The 23,428-nt window shown below is 48.1% G+C and overlaps 3 protein-coding genes and 1 pseudogene across 4 annotated transcripts in view; 2 read left to right on the top strand and 2 right to left on the bottom strand.

The window, feature by feature from the left end:
* Window positions 1-20,702, top strand: part of LOC141182879 (uncharacterized) — a 28,247-nt gene extending 7,545 nt beyond the window's left edge. The window contains exons 2-6 of the mRNA XM_073660998.1: window positions 17,334-17,513; window positions 17,588-17,711; window positions 17,795-17,892; window positions 18,091-18,182; window positions 20,585-20,702. Of these exons, the coding sequence (XP_073517099.1) occupies window positions 17,334-17,513; window positions 17,588-17,711; window positions 17,795-17,892; window positions 18,091-18,141 (453 nt within the window). The 3' untranslated portion in view covers window positions 18,142-18,182; window positions 20,585-20,702. The remainder of the gene's footprint in view (window positions 1-17,333; window positions 17,514-17,587; window positions 17,712-17,794; window positions 17,893-18,090; window positions 18,183-20,584) is intronic.
* The window catches only part of LOC141182837 (uncharacterized), a 206,490-nt gene that overhangs the window by 65,496 nt on the left and 117,566 nt on the right, over window positions 1-23,428 (bottom strand). The window lies entirely within an intron of this gene.
* LOC141182835 (uncharacterized) overlaps window positions 1-23,428 on the bottom strand; it is a 285,253-nt gene that overhangs the window by 144,382 nt on the left and 117,443 nt on the right. The window lies entirely within an intron of this gene.
* Window positions 19,563-20,066, top strand: LOC141182877 (fucolectin-6-like; annotated as a pseudogene).

The following is a 23,428-nucleotide window of genomic DNA, read 5'->3' as shown; positions in this document are numbered from 1 at the left end:
CATCTAGCTCTGAAAAAATATTTGGCCTTCTAGCAGTGTGTGGGACTTTCTCTATTAGTCCATCTATACTGACCTCCATCAGGTTGCAAATTGAATATAATTTTTTTCTGCATCTAACCCAGCCAATAGTTTTGGCCTAATACCACAGTTTGGCCACTCAGCTCTGCTCGGTTCCCATCCATTGTTTTTTTGTGCAAACAACTCCAGAGTTGTGAATTAGTTAACCACCAAAATGAGTGGAAAAAGGCCTGCTGCTGGTGGAAAGGGGAATAGGCGTGTTGGGAAGGGGAAAAAAGGTTGTGTCCGTGGGGTAGGTGTTAAAGCAACAGTAACATCTGCAGAAGAAAGACCATCTTCCAGCCAAACTAAAATGTCTACTTCTTTTAGCGGACAATGTGATAAGATCCCTTTCTTACGGCCACGCCAATCGCTACAAATTCCAGATGAGGCACAAAAACAGCAGGTGCTTCAACGGATATCAAGTGCTCCTTTAAGTGGGCTCTCCTCCACATCAACTTCAACATCACAAATACTCCAGTCCTCAAAGGTGTCACCCCAATCGCACTTGCTTCCTCACAGCTCCCAAATCTCCAGCTGCCCGTCTGAGTATGAGGTAGAACAGATGGTTGAGTCTGCAGAGCTGTTTACTCATACTATAGCCTGGGAATCAGAGGTCGACTCCAGCGCTTCTGTGAATCCAGACGAGGAAATGATCTGCACTGATGCCCAGAATCTTTATGAGTCGGATCCAGGACCAGACGCAGAAGGTTCTGACCATAATGTAGACCCTCATTCCCAAACTGTAACTCCTGTTGGTGGAGACAATGAGGAAGACGATGATAAGACTCAAATACCTGATTGGAGCGACAACTTTAGTTTTTTGTCAGGGCAGGAACAGGTTGGCTCTGAGGACGACGGGTGTGATAACGCACAGGGTGATGATGATGAGGTTGGAGATCCCACTTACTGTCAACCCACAGTCAGCCAAGAGATGAGGTCAGCAGAGGAGGTGGAGGAAGATGCTAGTGACGACGAGGTCAGGTTGCGTCTTCCTGGACAGAGACGTAGTACTGGAAGCACGTCAACAACTGCATCCTCAAACACAACTCTGCCTCTCACCACAAGTCGTGGTGGCTCTTCAGGTCGCATGGGTGCTAAGCCTTGCATAGCCTGGGCATTTTTTCAGATCGATAAAGATGACCCAACTCGTGTTATCTGTAACATTTGTCAGCAAAAGCTAAGTAGAGGCCAAAAAATACATAGTTTGAGTACTTCATGCATGAACCGGCACATGGACATGAAGCATAAGTTGCAGTGGGAAGCTCAGTGTGCTACAATGCGGCCTAGCCGGCCGGGCCAACCACCGTCTGCCATATCTTGTGCATCCGCGGCCTCTTCATCCTCTGTGACTGGGGGGACAGCAGTCACACCTGTTTTGGGGCGCAGACCTGCCACCTCTTTACCCGCAACAGCCAGCGTGATTGGCAGGTCATCATTTTCTTTGGAGGTGGTAACACCAGCTGGTGTTGAGCGCTGTCCGACATCGATAGCACCACCTTTGGATCAAGGCAACCTAACATGTCCGCCTGCATCTTCCTCACAGACCGGCAGTTTGCCGGGGACACCCTTATCAACCCCGTCTAAGCACAATAGCCAGCCCTCGGTCCCTCAGATGTGGACAAGTAAAAGACCATTTCCTCCTAGCCATGAGAAAGCTAAGAGGTTGAATTTCACCATCTGCAAGCTCTTGGCTACAGAAATGCTGCCTTTCCGCCTGGTGGACACAGAGGATTTTCGAGACCTTATGTCCGTCGCAGTGCCCCAGTACCAGATGCCCAGTCGGCACTACTTCTCAAAGAAAGGTGTGCCTGCGCTCCACCAGCATGTCGCACACAACATCACCTCTTCTTTGAGAAACTCTGTGTGTGACAGGGTGCATTTCACCACAGACACTTGGACGAGTAGGCATGGACAGGGGCGTTACATGTCGCTGACTGGGCACTGGGTAACTATGGTGACAGCAGGACAAGGGGCTGCTGTCCAAGTCTTGCCGTCCCCACGAGTTGTGCGTCAATCCTCTTTATGTCAAAGTTCCTCCACTGCTTCTGCCTCCTCAACCTCCTCTCGGTCTTCCACCTGCACCCAAAGCCTGTCTGGTCATGCCACAAGCTTTCTAACTGCGCAGAAGGGATCCTGCACACCTCCTTACTATGCTGGCAGTAGGGCTCAACGTCATCAGGCGGTTTTTACATTGAAATGTCTGGGAAATGTGAGTCACACAGCTGAGGAGTTGTGGTCAGCTCTGGAGAACCAATTTCATGAATGGTTGTCTCCACTGGACCTGAAACCAGGGAAGGCCGTGTGCGACAATGCTGCAAACCTGGGTGCGGCCCTTCGCCGGGGCAATGTCACACACGTGCCTTGTATGGCTCACGTGTTGAACCTGGTTGTCCGGCAATTTTTAGCCCACTATCCCAGACTAGATGGCCTTCTGCAGAGGGCACGGTCGCTGTATGCTCACTTCCGCCGTTCGCATCCCGCAGCTCAGCGACTTACATCTCTACAGAAGTCGTTGGGCCTGCCACTTCACCGGCTAAAATGCGATGTGCCTACCCGGTGGAATTCAACTCTGCACATGTTGCAGCGACTGTGGCAGCACCGACAAGCCCTGGTGCAATACGTTCTGACGTATAGCCTGGGCCAACGAGATCCAGAGGTGGGGCAAATCACGCTGGAGGAGTGGTCTCAGATCAGGGACCTATGCACCCTTCTGCACAGTTTTGAAATGGCGACGAAGATGTTTAGTGCTGACGATGCCATTATCAGCATGACTATTCCGGTGATTTACATGCTGGAGCATATGTTAAACAGAATTCGGAGTCAGGTGGTGGCACAAGAGGAGGTGGAGGAAGTAGAGGAGGAGGAGTTGTATGCGGAAGGGCTAACATCTGCAAGGTCCAGACGGTCGGCAGCACCAAGGCGGCAGGCATGTGAGGGTGGGGGAGATGGTTTTACCAGGGCGCATGGTAGCAGCCAAACTAGTGAGGAAGGTGCAGGAGCCCAGGAAGAAGTGGAGGACGAACTGATGGAAGACTCATCAGATGAGGGAGACCTTGATCACATTTCTGTTGTGCGAGGTTGGGGGGAGAGGACAGAGGAAGGAAGCATGATTGTTACCTCGCCACCAACACAACAGGGACTTGGTGCTCCTGGATGCGCAACACACATGAGTGCCTTCTTGCTGCACTACCTGCAACATGACCCTCGAATTGTGAGAATTAGAAATAATCCTGACTACTGGGTTGCCACACTGTTAGATCCCCGGTACAAAAGTAAATTTGCAGAAATTATTCCTGCCATAGAAAGGGATGCACGCATGCAGGAGTATCAGCAGAGACTGCTGCAGAATCTTACATGTGCTTTTCCACAAAATACCAGTGGTGCACGTAGTGAATCTCACAGTTCCAACTTGCCAACCGTGGGACCGTCAAGTGTTCAGCACTCAAACCGTAACAGAACCACAGTATCTGCTGGTAACATCAATTTTGCGGAATCATTTCACCACTTTTTTAGCCCATCCTTTGCAAGGCCACAGGAGACAAGAAGTCTGACACATAGTCAACGCCTAGAGACGATGGTACAGGAGTATCTCCAAGTAAACATTGAAGCCATGACTGTGTCACTGGACCCTTGCTCTTTTTGGGCTTCCAATCTGGATAAATGGCCGGAGCTAGCCACTTACGCCTTGGAGATCTTGTCATGCTCCGCAGCCAGCGTTCTGTCTGAACGTGTGTTCAGCGCTGCTGGTGGTGTGCTGACAGATAAGCGCACGCGGCTCTCCACTGATAATGTAGACAGACTCACGTTCATAAAGATGAACAAATCATGGATCCGAAACGACTTTTCTACCCCTGTGTCATCCTGGGGAGAGTAAAAGCTTGATGATTGGTTAAAATCACCCTACCAACCGTTTTAAGCTTTCAAATTACTAATCATGTTTATCTGTATCTTGGCTGGAAAATAATTTGGGCTTTGTAGCAGTGTGCAGCACTGATTCTATTAGGCCATCTATAATAAGCTCCACCAGATTTAAAATTACTAATCATGTTTATCTGTATCTTGACTGGAAAATAATTTGGGCTTTGTAGCAGTGTGCAGCACTGATCCTATTAGGCCATCTATACTAAAGCTTCACCAGATTTAAAATTAATAATAATTTTTAGCTGCATCTAGCCCGGAAAATAATTTTGGGGCTCCGAGATGCGCAAGACACATAAGTGCCTTCTTGCTGCACTACCTGCAGCATGACCCTCATATTGTCAGAATTCGAAGTAATCATGACTACTGGGTTGCCACACTCTTAGATCCCCCAAACTTTTCGATCAACCTTTTCATTTTAATAAAGACCAAAAAAATGGTCATTTTTGAAATTATAAGCATTAGCAGGTTGTTAGAAACTGAAATCAAACAGTTTTCAACTCAAAACTTTATTCTAGGTGATGTTACATTTTCACATAGGACCCCTTGTTCGAAAGGAGCTTCTGAACTCTCTCGTCCATTGAATTTGTCAGGTTTTGGATGGTTTCTGCTTCAATTGTTTTGCATGAGGACAGAATACCCTCCCAGAGCTGTTGCTTAGATGTGAACTGCCTCCCGCCATCATAGACACTCCTTTTAATGATGCTCCAAAGGTTCTGAATGGGGTAGAGGTCAGGGGAGCATGGGGGTCACACCATAAGTTTGTCCCCTTTTATGCCCATATCAGCCAGAGATGCAGATGTTTTATGTGCAGCATGAGATGGTGCATTATCATGCAAAAAAATGATCTTGCTGTGAAATACACGGTTCTTCTTCTTGAACCATGGCAGGAAGTGCTGTTTGAGAAAATCCACATACATTATGGAGTTCATCTTTAGCGCCTTCAGGGATCCTAAAGGGGCCGACAATCTCTCTCCCCATGATTCCAGCCCAAAACATTACTCCACCTCCTCCTTGTTGGCGCTGTAGCCGTGTTTGCGTGGGGTGTCCATCAACCAGCCATCCTCCACTCCATCCATCTGGACCATCGAGCGCTGCACGGCACTCATCCGTGAACAAAACAGTTTTGAAATCAGTCTTCATGTAATGTTTCGCCCACTGGAGCCGTTTCTGCTTGTGTGAAGTGGATAGAGAAGGTCGACAGGATGGCGTATGCACAGCTGCAAACCTCTGAAGGACCCTGCATCTTGTTGTTCGGGGGACGTTGGAGGCACCAGCAGCTTCAAAAACTTGTCTGCTGCTATGACAAGGCTTTTTTGCCGCTGCTCTTTCAACCTGACGTAATTGCCTGTAGGAAAGAGTCCTCAATTTGCCCTTATCAGCACGCACACGTGTGTACTGTGAATCAGCTACATACTTCTTGATTGCCAAGACACTTCATCCTGATCATCGCACAATGTTGATTGTAGTCATGCCTTGACCTAAACACTCCACAATTTGTTGCTTCTCAGCAGCCGACACATCCTTTTTCTTTCCCATTTTGGCAGAAAATGTAGGCTGCTTAATAATGTGAGACAGCCTTCTTAAGTAGTCTTGCCTTTCATTGGACACACCTGCCAAACTAATTAGCACAGGTGTCTGCAATTGCTTACAGTGATATAAAGAGCCCTGACACACATCACCATCAATGAGTTTAACTGACAAACAAACAAATTCTTCCCTTATCACTCCTAAACACTTTTTGCATAATAATTTGGAACACAGTGTACATGTGCTTTTCCACAAAACACCAGTGGTTCACGTAGTGAATCTTACAGTTCTAACTTGCCAACCGTGGTCTGTATGGAGTTGTTCAATAAAGGGCCCAAAATTAAGATAACATAGATGGGAGAGGTCTCTATGACTAGGAATTCCTAAGTATTTGATACCCTGTGAGGGCCAGGCAAAGGGAAAGTTGGACTGGATGGAATCCTATATGGATTTGGGGAGGGAGACATCGAGGGCCTCAGACTTCGCTGCATTGATTTTAAAATTTGACCATGTAACAAAGTGATCTATTTCAGCCATAACAGCATGGATGGATATATGTGATTGAGTGATATATACTAGGACATCATCAGCAAATAGAGAGCACTTGTACTCGGTGCCTCCCACCTCAATCCACCTAATATTGGGGTTATGGCGAATTGATGAGAGCAGGTGCTCCGTCACTAGGATGTATAAGAGAGGGGACAGAGAACATCCCTGCCTTGTCCCATTGGTGATTGTGAAAGGTGATGAAAATGTTCTGACGCGCCCCCTGGGCCTTGGGACACCCGGAGCCGGACCCTTTTTGGTGGATGCTGGTGGTTGTAGTCTCCGTGGCGGCGACCCGGTTCCGTGGCTCAGGGCGGTCAAACCAGTGGCGGAACTATTTATGTGGTTTTGATGTTTAAATGTCCGACTACGCCACCCGTGGATTGCGGTCAGAATGAACCGCCGCTCCAGGGCAGACCGCTGAGGCTGGTGTTGTGGGTGCAGCAGAGCGTAGCATAACTCCCCACGGGAGGAGTATAGCCTCAGGGCAGTGTATGCGGAGGATGGGGGTGATGGTGCAGGGCAGCAGCAGTAACGACACGGAGTCAGTGATGCAGTCCAGGGCCTTTACTCACAGTTCTTATTATCCAGACCACGTCTGCAGGTAACGGCTGCCCACGTCGTACTGTGCTCACCAGGTGAGGGGCTCAGACAACTCCCAGATAACTTTGGAGCACTTCACAGGACCCCCTTTGTGTGTCCTTTGTCTGGCCTTTCTTACCAACCCTTCTGTCCGGCTGCCTCGGGCCTCCTCTTGGTAAACTTGGCGCCAGTTTCCCTGACCCTATGTGGTGCCTTCCTAGCGGGTGTAGCGAGGGGCTGCGCCACATAAAATGTCACAGCCTCCTGTTTCTAGCTGAGGGTCGTTTCCTGCCTCCACTAGTTTCGGGGACCGGTCTCCCCTTTGGCCTGACCCCTCCACGCAGGTGGATTCGGGCGTGCGGTGGCGACTCGCCCGTCCGCACCCCTGGGATCCCTTCGTTCCTCGTTCCTGGAGCCTTCTCCGCTCCTCTTCCTTCCTTCTCCCTCTTCCAGGCCTGGGCCTCTGTTACTAGGCCCGCCTCCGGAGCAGAGCTCATGCAGAGCCCCTGCTCCCTGCCACTTCTGCTCAGACTTCTCTGCACTGAACTAAGATGGTGCCCACCTTTTATACTCCCTTCTCAATGCACCCAGGAACTGCTTCCTCCCTGCTCCTGCACTACAGGGTTCCCCTTCCTCAGTGTTCCCTCCCCCCACTCCAGCCAGGGACAGGGACTGTCGTGCCCATCTCAGGGGCATATTGGTCGCCCTGCCCCACGGCAATGTGGTGTAATGCATGCAGGTGTCGGGTCCTGATCCACACTACATCCTTACCTGAGAGTGAGATATCACACCTCTGGGTGAGGTGCAATACCTCTGTAGCAACCGAGCCCTCAGGGTGCTACAGTTCCATTTATCTTCAGCCTAGGTGACGTATTGCGATACAGGGCCGTGATTTTGGCTATAAAAGGGTCCCCTAGACCCCTACCCCAAGCTTTTTAAGAGAATCATATATGGCGTGCCAGGAGACTCTATGGAATGCTTTCTCAGCATCCAACGAGAGTATCTAATTACAAATTTTTAACCGCATCTAGCCCAGGAAATACTTTGTGCCTAGTAGCAGTGTCTGCTAGTCAGCGGATTATCCCGGCTGTTAAGCAAGCTACACCACCTGTAGTTTGGACACTTAATTTTTTCAAAGGAAATGCTTTGGGACCACGGGATACTCAGTGAAGAGCATCAGGAGGCACCCCAAGGCATAGGGGCTGGGACTGGCAGTAGGATGCCTTGCGGTGGACAGCCGAGCTCGATCCTTATAAAAGCTTTTTAACTGCAGCAGCTTTAGTGGACGCTACTGGAGCTGGAATTACGTGGCTGCTGGCATGAGACTTGCCCTCCAATAGATCCTTGTAAATGGATTTAAAGTGTATTCATTCAAATTAGAGAGACAATTTAAATTAAAAAGCTTAGAGCTGCCTCCACCACAGGGGGGCTCGCTCGACCCACCAGCGGACAGGCACCAGTATTGGGAGAGGGGGGCTGGCCGTCAGGGTTCTCCGCGGCTCTGGCACAAACCCGGCGACGCGGAGGTGGCACGGGCAGGAGCAGACAGAACGTGTCGGCTTCTCACTTTTTGGATTTTAGAAGGGCATGACATGCCTATATCTGTGTCTCCCCCTCCTTTTACTCCTCCACCTCTTTTCTTTTCGCATGACTATATGTACTTGTCACTTTTCCATGTGTTAGTTGTGTCTTCTGAGCAGTTTGTCAGCTTTTGGACACCTTTGAAGGTGTTTTCTATGTATTTCTATGTGTTTTTGTTTCCTGCCATTGGTTTTAACGGTGTTCGAAGGTGTTCGACGAACAGTTCGACGAACAGTTCGGCGAACACACGGGTGTTCGACGAACCGAACCGAACTCGAACACTACGGGGGTGGCTCAACACTACTACTAACCCAACCAGTAGCACCCAGCTTTTGCCGGGCACCCACAGAGAGGACGTAGCGGCAAGTTTAGGAAGCTAACCGAGTGCAGTGAGGTATGTGGCCAGGTGACCAGATTGTCAAAAAAAACATCACAGAAAAAGAAAAAAACAGCCTTACCAACACCAGGTCAGATCACCAAAGCACAAGACGGTCGCGGCAGACTCCATGATAAAGGCGGGGGCCGCACAGGTGCAAAACAACGCCTCCATGAATTGTCAAATATGTGAGTGGCTGTGTAGCATCAACATTGCACACAAATGCAGCCTTTGGTGATCTGACCTGGTGTTGGTAAGGCTGTGACCTGATTGTCCCAACCTGGATTCTTCAAAACGTTTTTGAGGGTTAGGTGATGGTTAATTGAGCAGATCTGAATTCTTCCAGCTAGGGCTGTGGTCCCTTAAGCTGGCATCCTGTAGAGTCTCTGTCTGGGAACAGAAGCAGTCCCCCCCCCCCTTCAATAGGTCACAACTATCCTTCAGGCCATCATCCACAGGTCCGGGGGAAGGTGAGATGTGGTCAACTCTCATTGTTTGAGTATTTAATCAATCTGCATAGTTTGTCCTTCCCTGCTTGCAAGTAAACAAGTTGCCTGGACTGATACAATGGTAGCAACATATTAGCAAAAATCAATTGTTCAATGACCTGCGTTCCTGTCATCCAAGGATAGCAAGACAATATGCTGAAACAAACGTCAACTCAAGAGTCAACGTTAAGGCTCATATAACAATGGCCTATGTTTCTTGACCCACTGAACAAACATGTCCGGCCTAATGAAGAACAAATGCTGTGTTGTCACATTGGGGAATATGAGAAAATCACTGATGTTTAAAAGTTGTACAAGAGCTCAGGAGCGAAAGTGCGATAGGGACTTATCCGGTATGAAATAAAATATTTTTAACAGGGTTATGCTAACCTGGTATGGCTGTATTCACAAAACAGTTATCAAGACGTGGGTAATCAGCTGCTGCAGATCCACAGGTTGTCAGACCAAACCAAAGTAGATGGAGGAAAAACATGGATGGTCCACGCTGCTGGTAGATTGATGAAAGGATCAGGATACACAGAACTGTATTAATTGCCGTTTTATTATCGACACCTTTCGAAGTTGACACTTCTTAAGGATATAACCACATGTAGACACATATAACAGTCAGACAGCTTTATAAGAGGGGCATTCAAATAATGGCGCCAAAGAGGCCCATGATGTGTCAAAGTTCACCTTTTACCGTTATGACAACTCTGAAAAACCAAAAGCTGATGAAAATCTGATCCAAAACACTGAGGAAAATAAGACTGGATTGTTAAGTATGAGAAAAATCACTGACGTCTGAATGAGGCCCTACACTGAAAAACCTGTGAGCTTTTACAAAGCCTACCTGAGATAAAATGGAGGATGCTCGGTTTTCATCGGGTACAATGGAAGATGTGCTCTATTTCAGTGTACCTCAGATAAAATGGAGGAGGCTCTCCCGGTGTACCTCAGGTAAAATGGAGGAGGCTCTCCCGGTGTACCTCAGGTAAAATGGAAGAGGCTCTCCCGATGTACCTCAGGTAAAATGGAGGAGGCTCTCCCGGTGTACCTCAGGTAAAATGGAGGAGGCTCTCCCGGTGTACCTCAGGTAAAATGGAGGAGGCTCTCCCGGTGTACCTCAGGTAAAATGGAGGAGGCCCTCCAGGTGTACCTCAGGTAAAATGGAGGAGGCTCTCCCGGTGTACCTCAGGTAAAATGGAGGAGGCTCTCCCGATGTACCTCAGGTAAAATGGAGGAGGCTCTCCCGGTGTACCTCAGGTAAAATGGAGGAGGCTCTCCCGGTGTACCTCAGGTAAAATGGAGGAGGCCCTCCAGGTGTACCTCAGGTAAAATGGAGGAGGCTCTCCCGGTGTACCTCAGGTAAAATGGAGGAGGCTCTCCCGGTGTACCTCAGGTAAAATGGAGGAGGCTCTCCCGGTGTACCTCAAGTAAAATGGAGGAGGCTCTCCAGGTGTACCTCAGGTAAAATGGAGGAGGCTCTCCCGGTGTACCTCAGGTAAAATGGAGGAGACTCTCCCGATGTACCTCAGGTAAAATGGAGGAGGCTCTCCAGGCGTACCTCAGGTAAAATGGAGGAGGCTCTCCAGATGTACCTCAGGTAAAATGGAAGAGGCTCTCCCGGTGTACCTCAGGTAAAATGGAGGAGGCTCTCCCGGTGTACCTCAGATAAAATGGAGGAGGCTCTCCCGGTGTACCTCAGATAAAATGGAGGAGGCTCTCCCGGTGTACCTCAGATAAAATGGAGGAGGCTCTCTACTGATGTAAAACCAGCTCACCATAAAAGCCAGTAAAGTAAATAATATAATTAAGTGTAGGAGGCTCTCTTTCCTTCTTTGAGCACCTCAAATAAAATCTCTCTGTTTCCAATTGAAAGAAAGAAGGAGGCGACGTAACTTGGCTCCGCTCCGTACGCCTAGTACACGCGCGACTCCGCTCCGTCCGCCTCGTACACGCGCTGCTCCGCTCCGTCCGCCTCGTACACGCGCGGCTCCGCTCCGTCCGCCTCGTACACGCGCGGCTTCGCTCCATACGCCTCGTACACACGCGGCTCCGTATTCCTCGTAAACGCGCGACTCCGCACGCCTTGTACACGCGCGGCTCCGCACGCCTCGTACACACGCGGCTCCGCACGCCTCGTACACACGCGGCTCTGCTCCGTACACCTCGTACACGCGCGGCTACACGTGCGGCTCGGCTCCGTACGCCTCGTACACGCGCGACTCGGCTTCGTACGCCTCGTACACGCGCGGCTCGGCTCCGTACGCCTCGTACACGCGCGGCTCGGCTCCGTACGCCTCGTACACGCGCGGCTCGGCTCCGTACGCCTCGTACACGCGCGGCTCGGCTCCGTACGCCTCGTACACGCTCGGCTCCGTACACCTCATACACGCGCGGCTCCGCTCCGTACGCCTCGTACACGCGCGGCTCGGCTCCGTTCGCCTCGTACACGCGCGGCTCGGCTCCGTACGCCTCGTACACGCGCAGCTCGACTCCGTACGCCTCGTACACGCGCGGCTCGACTCCGTACGCCTCGTACACGCGCGGCTCCGCTCCGTACGCCTCGTACACGCGCGGCTCGGCTCCGTACACCTCGTACCCGCGCGGCTGCGCTCCGCACGCCTCGTACATGTGCGGCTGCGCTCCGTACGCCTCGTACACGCGCGGCTCTGCTCCGTACGCCTCGTACACACGCGGCTCTGCTACATCCACACTGTAAACCCCTCCTGACCCCACACATAAACTTCAGCTCATCCAGCACCATGACAACCAGCACAGCAGAGTCCTGCATCCACTGAGGCCCCTGATCATGTGACCCCTGACTCCTCCCCTCCTGTGACCTCATCACAGCTCCTATGCGCACAGAGCAGCTATATATGTGGTGGCGGCTCTGCAGTTGGAGGTATGTGGTGGCAGCTCTGCAGTCAGGGCTGCCACCAGGAATTTCGGGGCCCCATACTGTCAAAATTTTCAGGCCCCCTTGAGACTCTGCCCAGGCTCCACCTCGATCCCTCGAACCTTCTACAGTCCCACCGCCTACTCTTGGAAAAACTCCACTTCTGCACCCCGTCCTCAACAATCTCACAACAGTTCCCAGTGATCACCAGATCACATAACGTGGGGGAAAAGGTATTTAGTCAGCCACCAATTGTGCAAGTTCTCCCACTTACAAAGATGAGGTCGACCTGTAATTGACATCATAGGTCGACCTCGACTATGAGAGACAAAATGAGAAAACAAATCCTGAAAGTCACATTGTCTGATTTGTAAAGAAATTTTTTTGCAAATTTTGGTGGAAAATAAGTATTTGGTCAATTACAAAAGTTCATCTCAATACTTTGTTATTTATCCTTTGTTGGCAATGACAGAGGTGAAACGTTTTCTGTAAGTCTTGACAAGGTTGGCACACACTGTTGCTGGTATGTTGGGCCATTCCTCCATGCAGATCTCCTCTAGAGCAGTGATATTTTGGGGTCTGTCGCTGGGCAACACGGACTCTCAACTCCCTCCAAAGGTTTTCTACAGGGTTTAGATCTGGAGACTGGCTAGGCCACTCCAGGACCTTGAAATTCTTCTTACGAAGCCACTCCTTTGTTGCCCTGGCGGTGGGATCATTGTCATGCTGAAAGACCCAGCCACGTTTCATCTTCATTGCCCTTGCTGATGGAAGGAGGTTTGCACTCAAAATCTCACGATACATGGCCCCATCCATTCTTTCATGTACACGGCTCAGTCGTCCTGGTCCCTTGGCAGAGAAACAGCCCCAAAGCATGATGTTGCTACCCCCATGCTTCACAGTAGGTATGGTGTTCTTTGGATGCAACTCAGCATTCTTTCTCCTCCAAGCACGACGAGTTGTGTTTCTAACCAAACAGTTCAACTTTGGTTTCATCTGACCATATAACATTCTCCCAATACTCTTCTGGATCATCCAAATGCTCTCTAGCAAACTTCAGACGGGCCAGAACATATAACGACTTAAGCAGGGGGAACCGTCTGGCACTGCAGGATCTGAGTTCCTGGCGGCGTAGTGTGTTACTGATGGTAGCCTGTGTAATGTTGGTCGTAGCTCTCTGCAGGTTATTCACTAGGCCTCCCCCTGTGTGGTTCTGGGATTTTTGCTCACCGTTCTTGAGATCATTTTGATCCCACGAGGTGAGATCTTGTGTGGAGCCCCAGATCGTGGGAGATTATCAGTGGTTCTTGTATGTCTTCCATTTTCTAATTATTGCTCCCACAGTTGATTTCTTTACACCAAGCTGCTTTGGTCTTCACCATAGTGGAGTTTGGAGTGTGACTGTTTGAGGTTGCGGACTGGTGTCTTTTATACTGATAACAAGTTCAAACAGGTGCCAGTACTACAGATAATGAGTGGAGAACAGAGGAGCCTCTTAAAGAAGAAGTTACAGGTCTGTGAGAGACAGAAATCTTGCTTGTTTGTAATTGACCAAATACTTATTTTCTACCAAAATTTGAAAAAAAAATTCTTTCCAAATCAGAGAATGTGATTTTTAGGATTTGTTTTCTCAATTTGTCTCTCATAGTTGAGATCTAACTGTGATGTGAATTACAGGCCTCTCTCATATTTTTAAGTGGAAGAACTTGCACAATTGGTGGCTGACTAAATAGTCTTTTTTCCCCACTGTACATAGCCAGCAGCTTTTGTTTTGGCCAAAAGATTTTTAAAACCACCACCACGATAAGGTAGACTCTTCTGGCCGAGCCCTACTCTATTCTAACCTATTAAAATTTTCTTAAAGTACCCAATACTCTTTTTAGGTATATTTTTATTTATTTTTCTTTAAGGGAATGTGTCATACACATTTTTTAAAATGACCAATAATACCACATACAAGGATCAAATACCACCACACCATGACCGGACCACATATTACCACCACATAGTGACCGAATAATACCACATACAAGGAATACCACTGCACCATGACCAGACCACATATTACCACCACATAGTGACCGAATAATACCACACAGAAGGGACAAAAAATGCCACACTATGACCAGACCACATATTACCACCACATTGTCACCGAATACTACAATACTGATCATTAATAAAAAAAACATAATACTAATATTACCATAAGTGCCATTATACACCGGAGCTCTGTACATGGTATACAGTGTATAATGTAAGTATACAGGTAATATAGTGATCATCAGTGACATTATACACTGGAGCTCTGTATATAGTGTCAGTGTACAGGTAATACAGTGATCACCAGTGACATTATACACAGGAGCTCTGTATATAGTGTCAGTTTACAGGTAATACAAGGATCACCAGTGACATTATACACAAGAGCCCTGTACATAGTATATAGTGTCATTGTACATGTAATACACTGACTCACCAGTGACGTCTCTAGTTGAAGTCCTTCATCTTCACTTTTCTCCTTCATCCAGCACAGATCACCATCACTTCTTCCAGCCAGGACTTGTCTTTGAATAAAATAACACAGTTATGTAGAGCATATTCCCCAACTTCTACATTACACAGCTGAATACAGACGCGCACCCACCATTAATATATAATTAGTCATTATGCAACCCACCATTCCAAACATAATTGTAATCCATCCCTGCGCCCCAAATAACTGTAAATAGCCACTTTCCCCACCTAATAAATATGTAAATTAATTAGAGCCTGTACTCTTTCCCAGAATTTATTACCAGTCACACTCCTGCATCCGCAACGCCCCCCACTCTGTACCTCCTGCTCCCCAATTCATTATATTTACATGCACCCTCTGCCCCAATTCATTATTTCCTGCTCTCCCCACCCCCACCCTCTATTCATCATTTACTCTCCCTCATCCCCCATTCACCATTTGCTTTCCCCACCCCACTCCCAATTCATCATGTGCTTTCCCCACTCCCATTTTTCAATCCACCATTTGCTCTCCCCACCCCTAATTCACCGTTCGCTCTTCTCACCCACCACTCCCAATCCACCATGCGCTCATCCTCCCCCCACTCTCAATCCTCCATGTGCAGCTCACCCCTCCACTCCCAATTCCCCATGTGCAGCTCACCCCCCCCCACTGCCAATTCCCCATGTGCAGTTCATTCTCCTCACCACTCCCAACATTCCCCCCACTTCCAACTCATCATTATGTGCAGCTCATCCACCCCCCACTGGCAATTCCCCATCACGTGCAGCTCATCCTCCCCTACTGCCAATTCCCCATCACGTGCAGCTCATCCTACCCACACTGCTAATTCCCCATGTGCAGCTCATCCTCCCCCACTGCCAATTCCCCATGTGCAGCTCATCCTCCTCCACTGATAATTCCCCATGTGCAGCTCATCCTCCCCCACTGCCAATTCCCCATGTGCAGCTCATCCTCCCCCACTGCTAATTCCCCATGTGCAGCTCATCCTCCCCCACTCCAAATTCCCCATCATGTGCAGCTCATCCTCTTCCCACTCCCAATTCCCCATCACGTGCAGCTCATCCTCCCCCACTGATAATTCCACATGTGCAGCTCATCCTCCCCCACTGCCAATTCCCCATGTGCAGCTCATCCTCCTCCCACTCCAAATTCCACATCATGTGCAGCTCATCCTCTCCCCCCTCCCAATTCCCCATCACGTGCAGCTCATCCTCCCCCCACTGCTAATTCCCCATGTGCAGCTCATCCTCCCCCACTGCCAATTCCCCATGTGCAGTTCATCCTCCTCCCACTCCAAATTCCCCATGATGTGCAGCTCATCCTCCCCCACTGCTAATTCCCCATGTGCAGCTCATCCTCCCCCACTGTCAATTCCCCATGTGCAGCTCATCCTCCTCCCACTCCGAATTCCCCACCATGTGCAGCTCATCCTCCCTCCACTCCCAATTCCCCATCATGTGCAGCTCATCCTCCCCCCACTCCATTTAATTTTTTTTTAAAAAATAAAATTGTCATACTTACCCCACATACGATCCCTGCAGCATCCTGGCGCTCCTGTTGCGACGAGGAGATGCACGCCGCCACGGGTCCTCCTGACTCCTGAAGTATGAAGGAGCTGCTGCAGCGGCGCAGCTTCAGTAAGGAACTCGGTGCCAATATGTGCGCCGTCTAAGGCGGTGTGCGCCCCAGTGCTCGGCACTTTATTACAGCATGGAGTGCCGTGCATGGAGCGCCGTGAGCATACGCACAAGAGGGGGGCCCTGACTAGACCCGGCCCCTCTCTGTACTGCTGCTCACGGGGCCCCAAACAGCAGTAAGGGCAGTGATGCCCTGATGGCGGCCCTGTCTGCAGGTGGAGGTATGTGGAGATTCCCCATTATTGTCTCTCAGAATTTGCCATTATTCACACTATGCGTCTATTTTGTGTCTGTTTTTTTTGCATGGTGAAATAAATCATCCCTCTGATTGACCGCTGGCTGCTGGCAGGAAGGCAGCAGGGAGGCAGCTGACAATCAGTGTGATGTCGTCAGTCACGTCCCATCAAGAAAGCAGAGCCAAAGAGAAGCCGCTGCTCCGTCTACGTGACTCATTAGAAGCCGCAGAGTCACTGGCAGGAGCAGTCCGTCACCGCTCTGTTCCCGCAGACATTGAGGCAGGGCAGGCAGGCAGTTAGGAACTATCTGCCTTTTACTTCTTCTGCCCATAGTTATAAAAATAATATAGTCCTGGATAAACTCTTTAACACACAGATATCATCCGTGGACAGGCTGTTCTTTTTCGTGGACCTATTCACTTGAATAAGCAAGTTTAGGGCAGGACAAGAAAATATCCCTAAATAATCTACTATGTCCGTGTTCACACCACGAGTGCAGCGTTCAGGCCAAACCTCCTCCGGTCCTCAAAGCGAAGCTCATTAATGGCCGCCATAAAAATCCACTTCTTCTTCCGGCATCATCCAGGATCAGATCCACAGATTACTGCTTTATACCAGAATCAGTAATTGTATTATTACATAGAATTATTGATGACGTTACATCTTCTCATCTTCTTCTCATTCAGGTCTCTACAATATCGGATCCTCTCAGTGAAGATCTTCTATATAAGAGAAGTTTCCTGTCAAAGGTTGATAGGGAGCGAGACAAGATGGCGGAGAGGATATTCCACCTCACCCTAGAGATCCTCTTCCGGCTTACTGGAGAGGTGAGAGATTCTGATGACGTCACATTACATCATTCTTATCTATGGGAAAAACAGATGGACAGAACTGGAGAGGTGAGGACTCTGGAAATGTCTGGAGGGAGATTTATTAATGTGTCTCTCCATAACCAGGATTACATAGTAGTGAAGAAGACCTCTAGTGAGCGCTGTCAGAACCCTGTGTCAGAGGGATGGGGAAGACCCCTGAGCCCAATCACAGGGCCTCCACCTCACCCCCTGATACATGAGGACATCAATGACCAAAAGATCCTAGAACTCGCCTACAAGATGATTGAGCTGCTGACTGGAGAGGTGACACTGCTGGGACATTATACAGTAATGCTATGAAGGGATCTGGGGGATGACGGTATCATTGTATGTGTCAGGTTCCTCTAAGGTGTCAGGATGTCGCTGTCTATTTCTCCATGGAGGAGTGGGAGTATTTAGAAGGACACAAAGATCTGTACAAGGACATCATGATGGAGGTTCCCCAGCCCCTCACATCACCAGGTAATAGACAGGACTAAATACACACGGCCTATAATTATCTGTATGTAAAGAATGAATTCAGTCCCTGTATGTGTTTCCTCCAGATATATCCAGTAAGAGGACAACACCAGAGAGATGTCCCCGTCCTCTTCTTCCACAGGACTGTAAACAAGAAGATCCCAATGTTCCTCAGGATCATCAGGTAGATGGAGAGAAGGTGTCATGAGATCTCCCCTATGATGTGTAGACGGCTGTGAAAGTCTTGTGTTCAGTCTTGTTTTATCCACCAGTATTATATGTTTTCTACTTGTGTAATGATAATGGTGGAGATGGCAGGATTAGAGCTGATCATAGATGGGACTTCTCCATCTGTCTGTGACTTTTACAATATTTGTTTCAGGGTGAAGATCTGACCCATATTAATACTACAGAGACATATGGGAAGGGGTGATGAGCGGTGTAAAGAGGAGACTCCTACATATGACCACCCAGGTGAGTAATGACCACTAAATGCAGAGAAGTCACAGATCCTGTGGTCATTATATTATGAGTTTGATCACACAAGTAATTGACGTGCATTTTACTTGCAGATAGATTTGATGCATGACAAAAAAAGCTTTTCTTTTTTACACCTTTTTTGATTAACGCGTTTTGGTAGCAAAGTTGCATTGGTTAAATGGGATTTTATTTGCTGCAGAAAGGCGCCATGTCTCCAATTGTAATGTAGTTGTGAGTTGCCAGATTACAGCTGAATGTCAAGAAGAGAGCCGGGCCACACACAGAAGTCAGGCAGGTGGACTCTAAGCTGGAGAAGCCAAGGTCAATATCTAGCAGCAGTACACGTCCCAGAAGGGCAGTCAAGTGAGAAGCCAAACCATTCTGCGGTCACCAAGAAGTATGTAGGCAGATCAGAAAAGGGTTTAGAAGTAGGGTCAGGTAATAATCTGGTCAAGGTCCAGTTTTGATTCTCCATTGAACATTTCACTAGAAAAGATCAGTGACAATACACACAAAGGAAATAAACGTGTCTAGAACAAAACAGGTGTAATTGCAATAATGTTCTAGGAGAAATACTTCATTTTCTGGAACAATTTTAAGGGCGTCAACTATTTCAACCATGACTGTGTATAGAGAAATGTGAGACAATATAGAGATTAAAAATACAATTTATTAGATCGGAGTTGAAAACACATAAAAATACAAAAAGCCATTTAAGAGGGATAAATGTAATCACAAAAAACAATGGAATGAGGCATCTGAATGAGTCCTGGATAAGTCCTAAGCATACAGCCTTGAAGGGGTATTCCCATCTCCAAAATCCTATCCCAAAATATAGTAGGTGTGATAATAATAATAGAAAATACCTCAAATTAGAAATGTACTCCGAGTGTCCTGGGATCACCACGCTGACGTACCGACCCCCATCCCCTTACAGCAGAAGCACAAGGTGGCAGAGATAACATTCGTGACTGTTCCGCACACCGGATTGTTATTGTCGGAGAAGTTCCGAATTCGGACCTCGGCCCCCATCAGTCTCCAGGTTGGTGTGGGTGCACAAGTCACTATTGAAGTCGGTGTCTTTGTTCTCATCGATGGCATTCTTAGCCAATATGCTCCTGGTGGCATACGGATAGTCCGACACCTGGGAGGCCACTCTGGTCCTTGCTATGTTTGTGGCTGCAGGTGCAGGAGCAAATCCCAGAGCCAGAACCACAGATCCCAGTAGAATCAGAGAAGATACAAGATTCATCCAGATTGTGCAGGAGCAGCTCCTGTGAGTACAGACTGCAGGGAATAGTCACTGATTACCAGGGAACCAGCATTTATCAGATGTGGAGATTACACAGGACCTTCACTTACATCTCCTGCAGGATGAATCTTGTATCTTCTCTGATTCTACTGGGATCTGTGGTTCTGGCTCTGGGATGTGCTCCTGCACCTGGAGCCACAAATATAGCAAGGACCAGAGTGGCCTCCCAGGTGTCGGACTATCCGTATGCCACCAGGAGGATATTGGCTAAGAATGCCATCGATGGGAACAAAGACACCGACTTCAATAGTGACTTCTGCACCCACACCAACCTGGAGAAGGATCCCTGGTGGAAGCTGGACCTGGGCCAGAGCTACAAGATATCCAGCGTCGCCATAACCAACAGGATTGACTGTGGTCTGGAGCGACTGATGGGGGCCGAGGTCCGAATCGGGAACTCCCCCGACAATAACATTCCAGTGTGCGGCACAGTCACGAATGTGGTCTCTGCCACCTTGTAGCGACCCTCCATCCCCTTACAGCAGAAGGACGTCAGCGTGGTGATCCCATGACACTCGGAGTACCTGTCGATGTATGAGGTCGAGGTTTATTCAGACTCCAATTAGAAATGTGGTATAGTTCTCCTGATTCTTTGTCACTTACCCCATGTGCAGAGCATTGCAGTTGCTTAGGTATCCATAGTTATGACCACTAGCAACTAACTTGCAATGCCCTGAACATGGGGTAAGCAACATAGCGAATCAGAAGAACTATACATTTCTAATTGGAGATATTTGCTAATCTTATTTTTATTACACCTACTACATATTGGGATAGTTTCTCGGAGATGGGAATACCCCATCTTACATGTTTTGGCGTGTATTTTTATCTGTAGATTGTAATGTAATAAACCTTATTTTTAATCCTCCCTTTATTGTCTCAAACGTTTCTGCCTGTATGTATTATGTTTGTCGATTGTATATTAGGGGTTGAGTACCATGGGATTTGTGAACAGGTGGCTCACCACTGTCATAGGTCATAGTTTCATTATACTTTGATTTGTAAAGAATTATGTATAGAGAAATGTTATAAAATATAAGGCATTGATATTAAAAAATAATAAAATCAGATTTATTCTTGGCAGATGACTGTGGTGTCAAACCAGATACCTATGAAAAGCGTGCCATTATTCCAGCTATACCTCCAGCCCTTCAGAGCAGAAATCAATCATCTGAGCCTTTTCAATCCGTCATCTACTTGGATTCATCACAGACTGTTAAGCAAAATGAAAGCCAGAGAAGGGATGTCGAACATCAAATAATTCCCACAGGGAAGAAACCATTTTCCTGTTCAGAATGTGAGAAATGTTTTAAAACTAAATATAAATTGCTTACACATCAGAGAAGTCACACAGGAGAAAAGCCGTTTTCATGTTCAGAATGTGGGAAATGTTTCAGCGATAAGTCATATTTGCTTAAACATTACAGAAGTCATACAGGAGAGAAGCCATATTCATGTTCAGAATGTGGGAAATGTTTTATCCAGAAATGAGATCTTCATAAACATCAAAGAATTCACACTGGAGAAAAGCCATATTCATGTCAAGAATGTGGGAAATGTTTTGAACATAAATCTAAATTGCTTATGCATCAAAAAAGTCACACAGGAGAAAAGCCATTTTCATGTTCAGAATGTGCGAAATGTTTCAGCAATAAGTCAGATTTGCTTAAACATTACAGAAGTCATACAGGAGAGAAGCCATATTCATGTTCAGAATGTGGGAAATGTTTCACCCAGGGTTCATGTTTAATACAGCATATACAGTTACACAAAATAAAAAGGGATTAATAGAAGGACTTACTAGACCGATCGCAGAGACGATTCAGTTTAGCTGGAGGGAAGCACTCAAACGAACCGTTATGGAACAGGACCCCCGCTTACACAAATATGTATAACCCAGCATGAGTATAGATCAATATTCGGCCTGATCTTTTATGCCGACGGGGGCGCTGCCCACACACTCCCCTGTGATGACCTCACGTGGGCTGGTCTCCACCCTTCTTGGTTTTATTCAATCTCTAATTTTCTGCGATAACTCCTCACTGGTTGATCGCAGAAGTTAGCAAGTGATGCCATCTTTTTTATTGCAAATTTACCTGTGATGGATCAACCCCGTACTCCAAGATTTTGCCACATGGGGGTTGTCGTAGCGCCTATGCAGCTAATGGGACATAATGTTACAAAGTGGGGCGAATATTGTGGATCACATATTGTTGGACATTTTGTGATGTGACCAAAGCACTCCTGGCCCCCACCTTCCTGTGCTCACTTAGCAGGGGCAAACAGACAATGTGCTGATTAATGGGTTGTTGCCTAACTGCTGTCTGGGAGCCTACTGTGGGTATTATCTGGTGAGAACAATGGGTGCTAAAAATAGCCTGTGTGATTCTCTATAAAACCTGCTTGTAAGAATAAAAGTTTTAGTCCATCTTGGAGACACACTGCGATAGTCATATTTTATATATCCCAGTGTAAGAAAAGCCTTTCCATGTCAGGGGCCGGCAGAAGAAGATTGGACATCTGCGGATGGGGTAACTAGCTCCCGTCACACTACCTTTACTTAGAGACCACACATTACATGACTGCTGTCTGTTATTTTCATTTTCAGAAAGGCTCTAACTTGCTTCTTTAAGAGTGGTCTTGGCCAGTTTTGGATTGCATCTACTTTACTGATCTGGGGTTTGATCTCGCCTCTACCTACTACATATCCTAGTTATTTGGCCTCTTTATTTCCCATGGCAAAATGTTTTCAGATTTATAGAAAACCCTGCCTTCCTGAGAGGATCAAACACCGACCGGACCTTTTGCAGGTGACATCTCCAATCTGGGCTGAAGATTACGATATATAAAGTATGATGCAGTGTAATTCTTACGGATTGCGAGTATCCAGCCCATGGCACTCTGGAAGGTGACCAGGGCTCCCTGCAGACAAAACAGCATCCGGACATATTGGAAACATCCGTTGGGCATAGAGAAGGCAGTCTTCTCCTTGGCTTCTTGTGACATAGGGATTTGCCAATATTTCTTAGTTAAATCCAAGGTGGTTATGTGGCGCCCCTGAGAGTTCAGTCGCCACAGAGGTACTGCACTTCATGGAACGAGGTGTGGTATCTCCTCTCCGAGGTAAGGATGGAGCACCACACAGGGCCCCACCACACATCCAACACTACACACTCCCATTCTGAAGGGGGTTTAGAGCACAATGTGGTACCCCAGTCCTGAATGGAGGAGTAAGGGCGGGACCAAAAGTAGGGGGAACCTTGTAGTGAGTAGGGTGGATGAAGCACTTTACGGTTATACTAATACATCCATATAAATATGGATGCCATCTTTAATACCGGGTCTTTTGTCGCAGTTCCCTGGAGGTGACAGTTAATACAAGCTGCAGCTGCCTCAGGAGGCTGTGATTCCCGGTCTCAGGCCTTGAGATTGGGGGCTGGGGCAGAGTTGAGTTACAGCTGGCTGTGTCCTATGTCTTAGTCCACACCAGAAGGCCTAGGAGGGGAGCAGAGGAGAAGAGCTCCACAGGCGAAAGGATCTCAGGGGATGTGGACGGAGCAGAGTTGCCACCTGCTACCCTTATTCTGGCCCCGCCAGAGAGACTCCTGCCGCAAGAGGGGGTACCGGTCCCCGATTATCTGACTTTGTACTCCAAGTCTCTGTCAGAAAAGTCCGAAGGCTGAAGTGGATCCCAGGGGGAATATGGATGGAGCGGAGTCGCCACCTGTATCCCCTTAATCTGCGTCTATCCAGAGGGACCCCAGCCTTATGCCACGTTTACACCCCAGTCACCAATAAGGGACCTAGGCGGTCCGGGGGCTACAAGCCACCTTCAGCGGACATTGCGGTACCCGTACGGGACTTAGTAGGGGCACGAGGCGGTTCTAGTACAGCAAGTGAGAGGAACACACTGGTGGAGGGGTTTTGT

Source organism: Phyllobates terribilis, unplaced genomic scaffold (assembly GCF_046119375.1).
Source record: "Phyllobates terribilis strain yellow unplaced genomic scaffold, ASM4611937v1 Scaffold_36__1_contigs__length_13169755, whole genome shotgun sequence".
Lineage (NCBI taxonomy): Eukaryota > Metazoa > Chordata > Amphibia > Anura > Dendrobatidae > Phyllobates > Phyllobates terribilis.
Note: the sequence above shows the minus strand (reverse complement) of the source record. Positions and strands in the feature narration are given on the sequence as shown.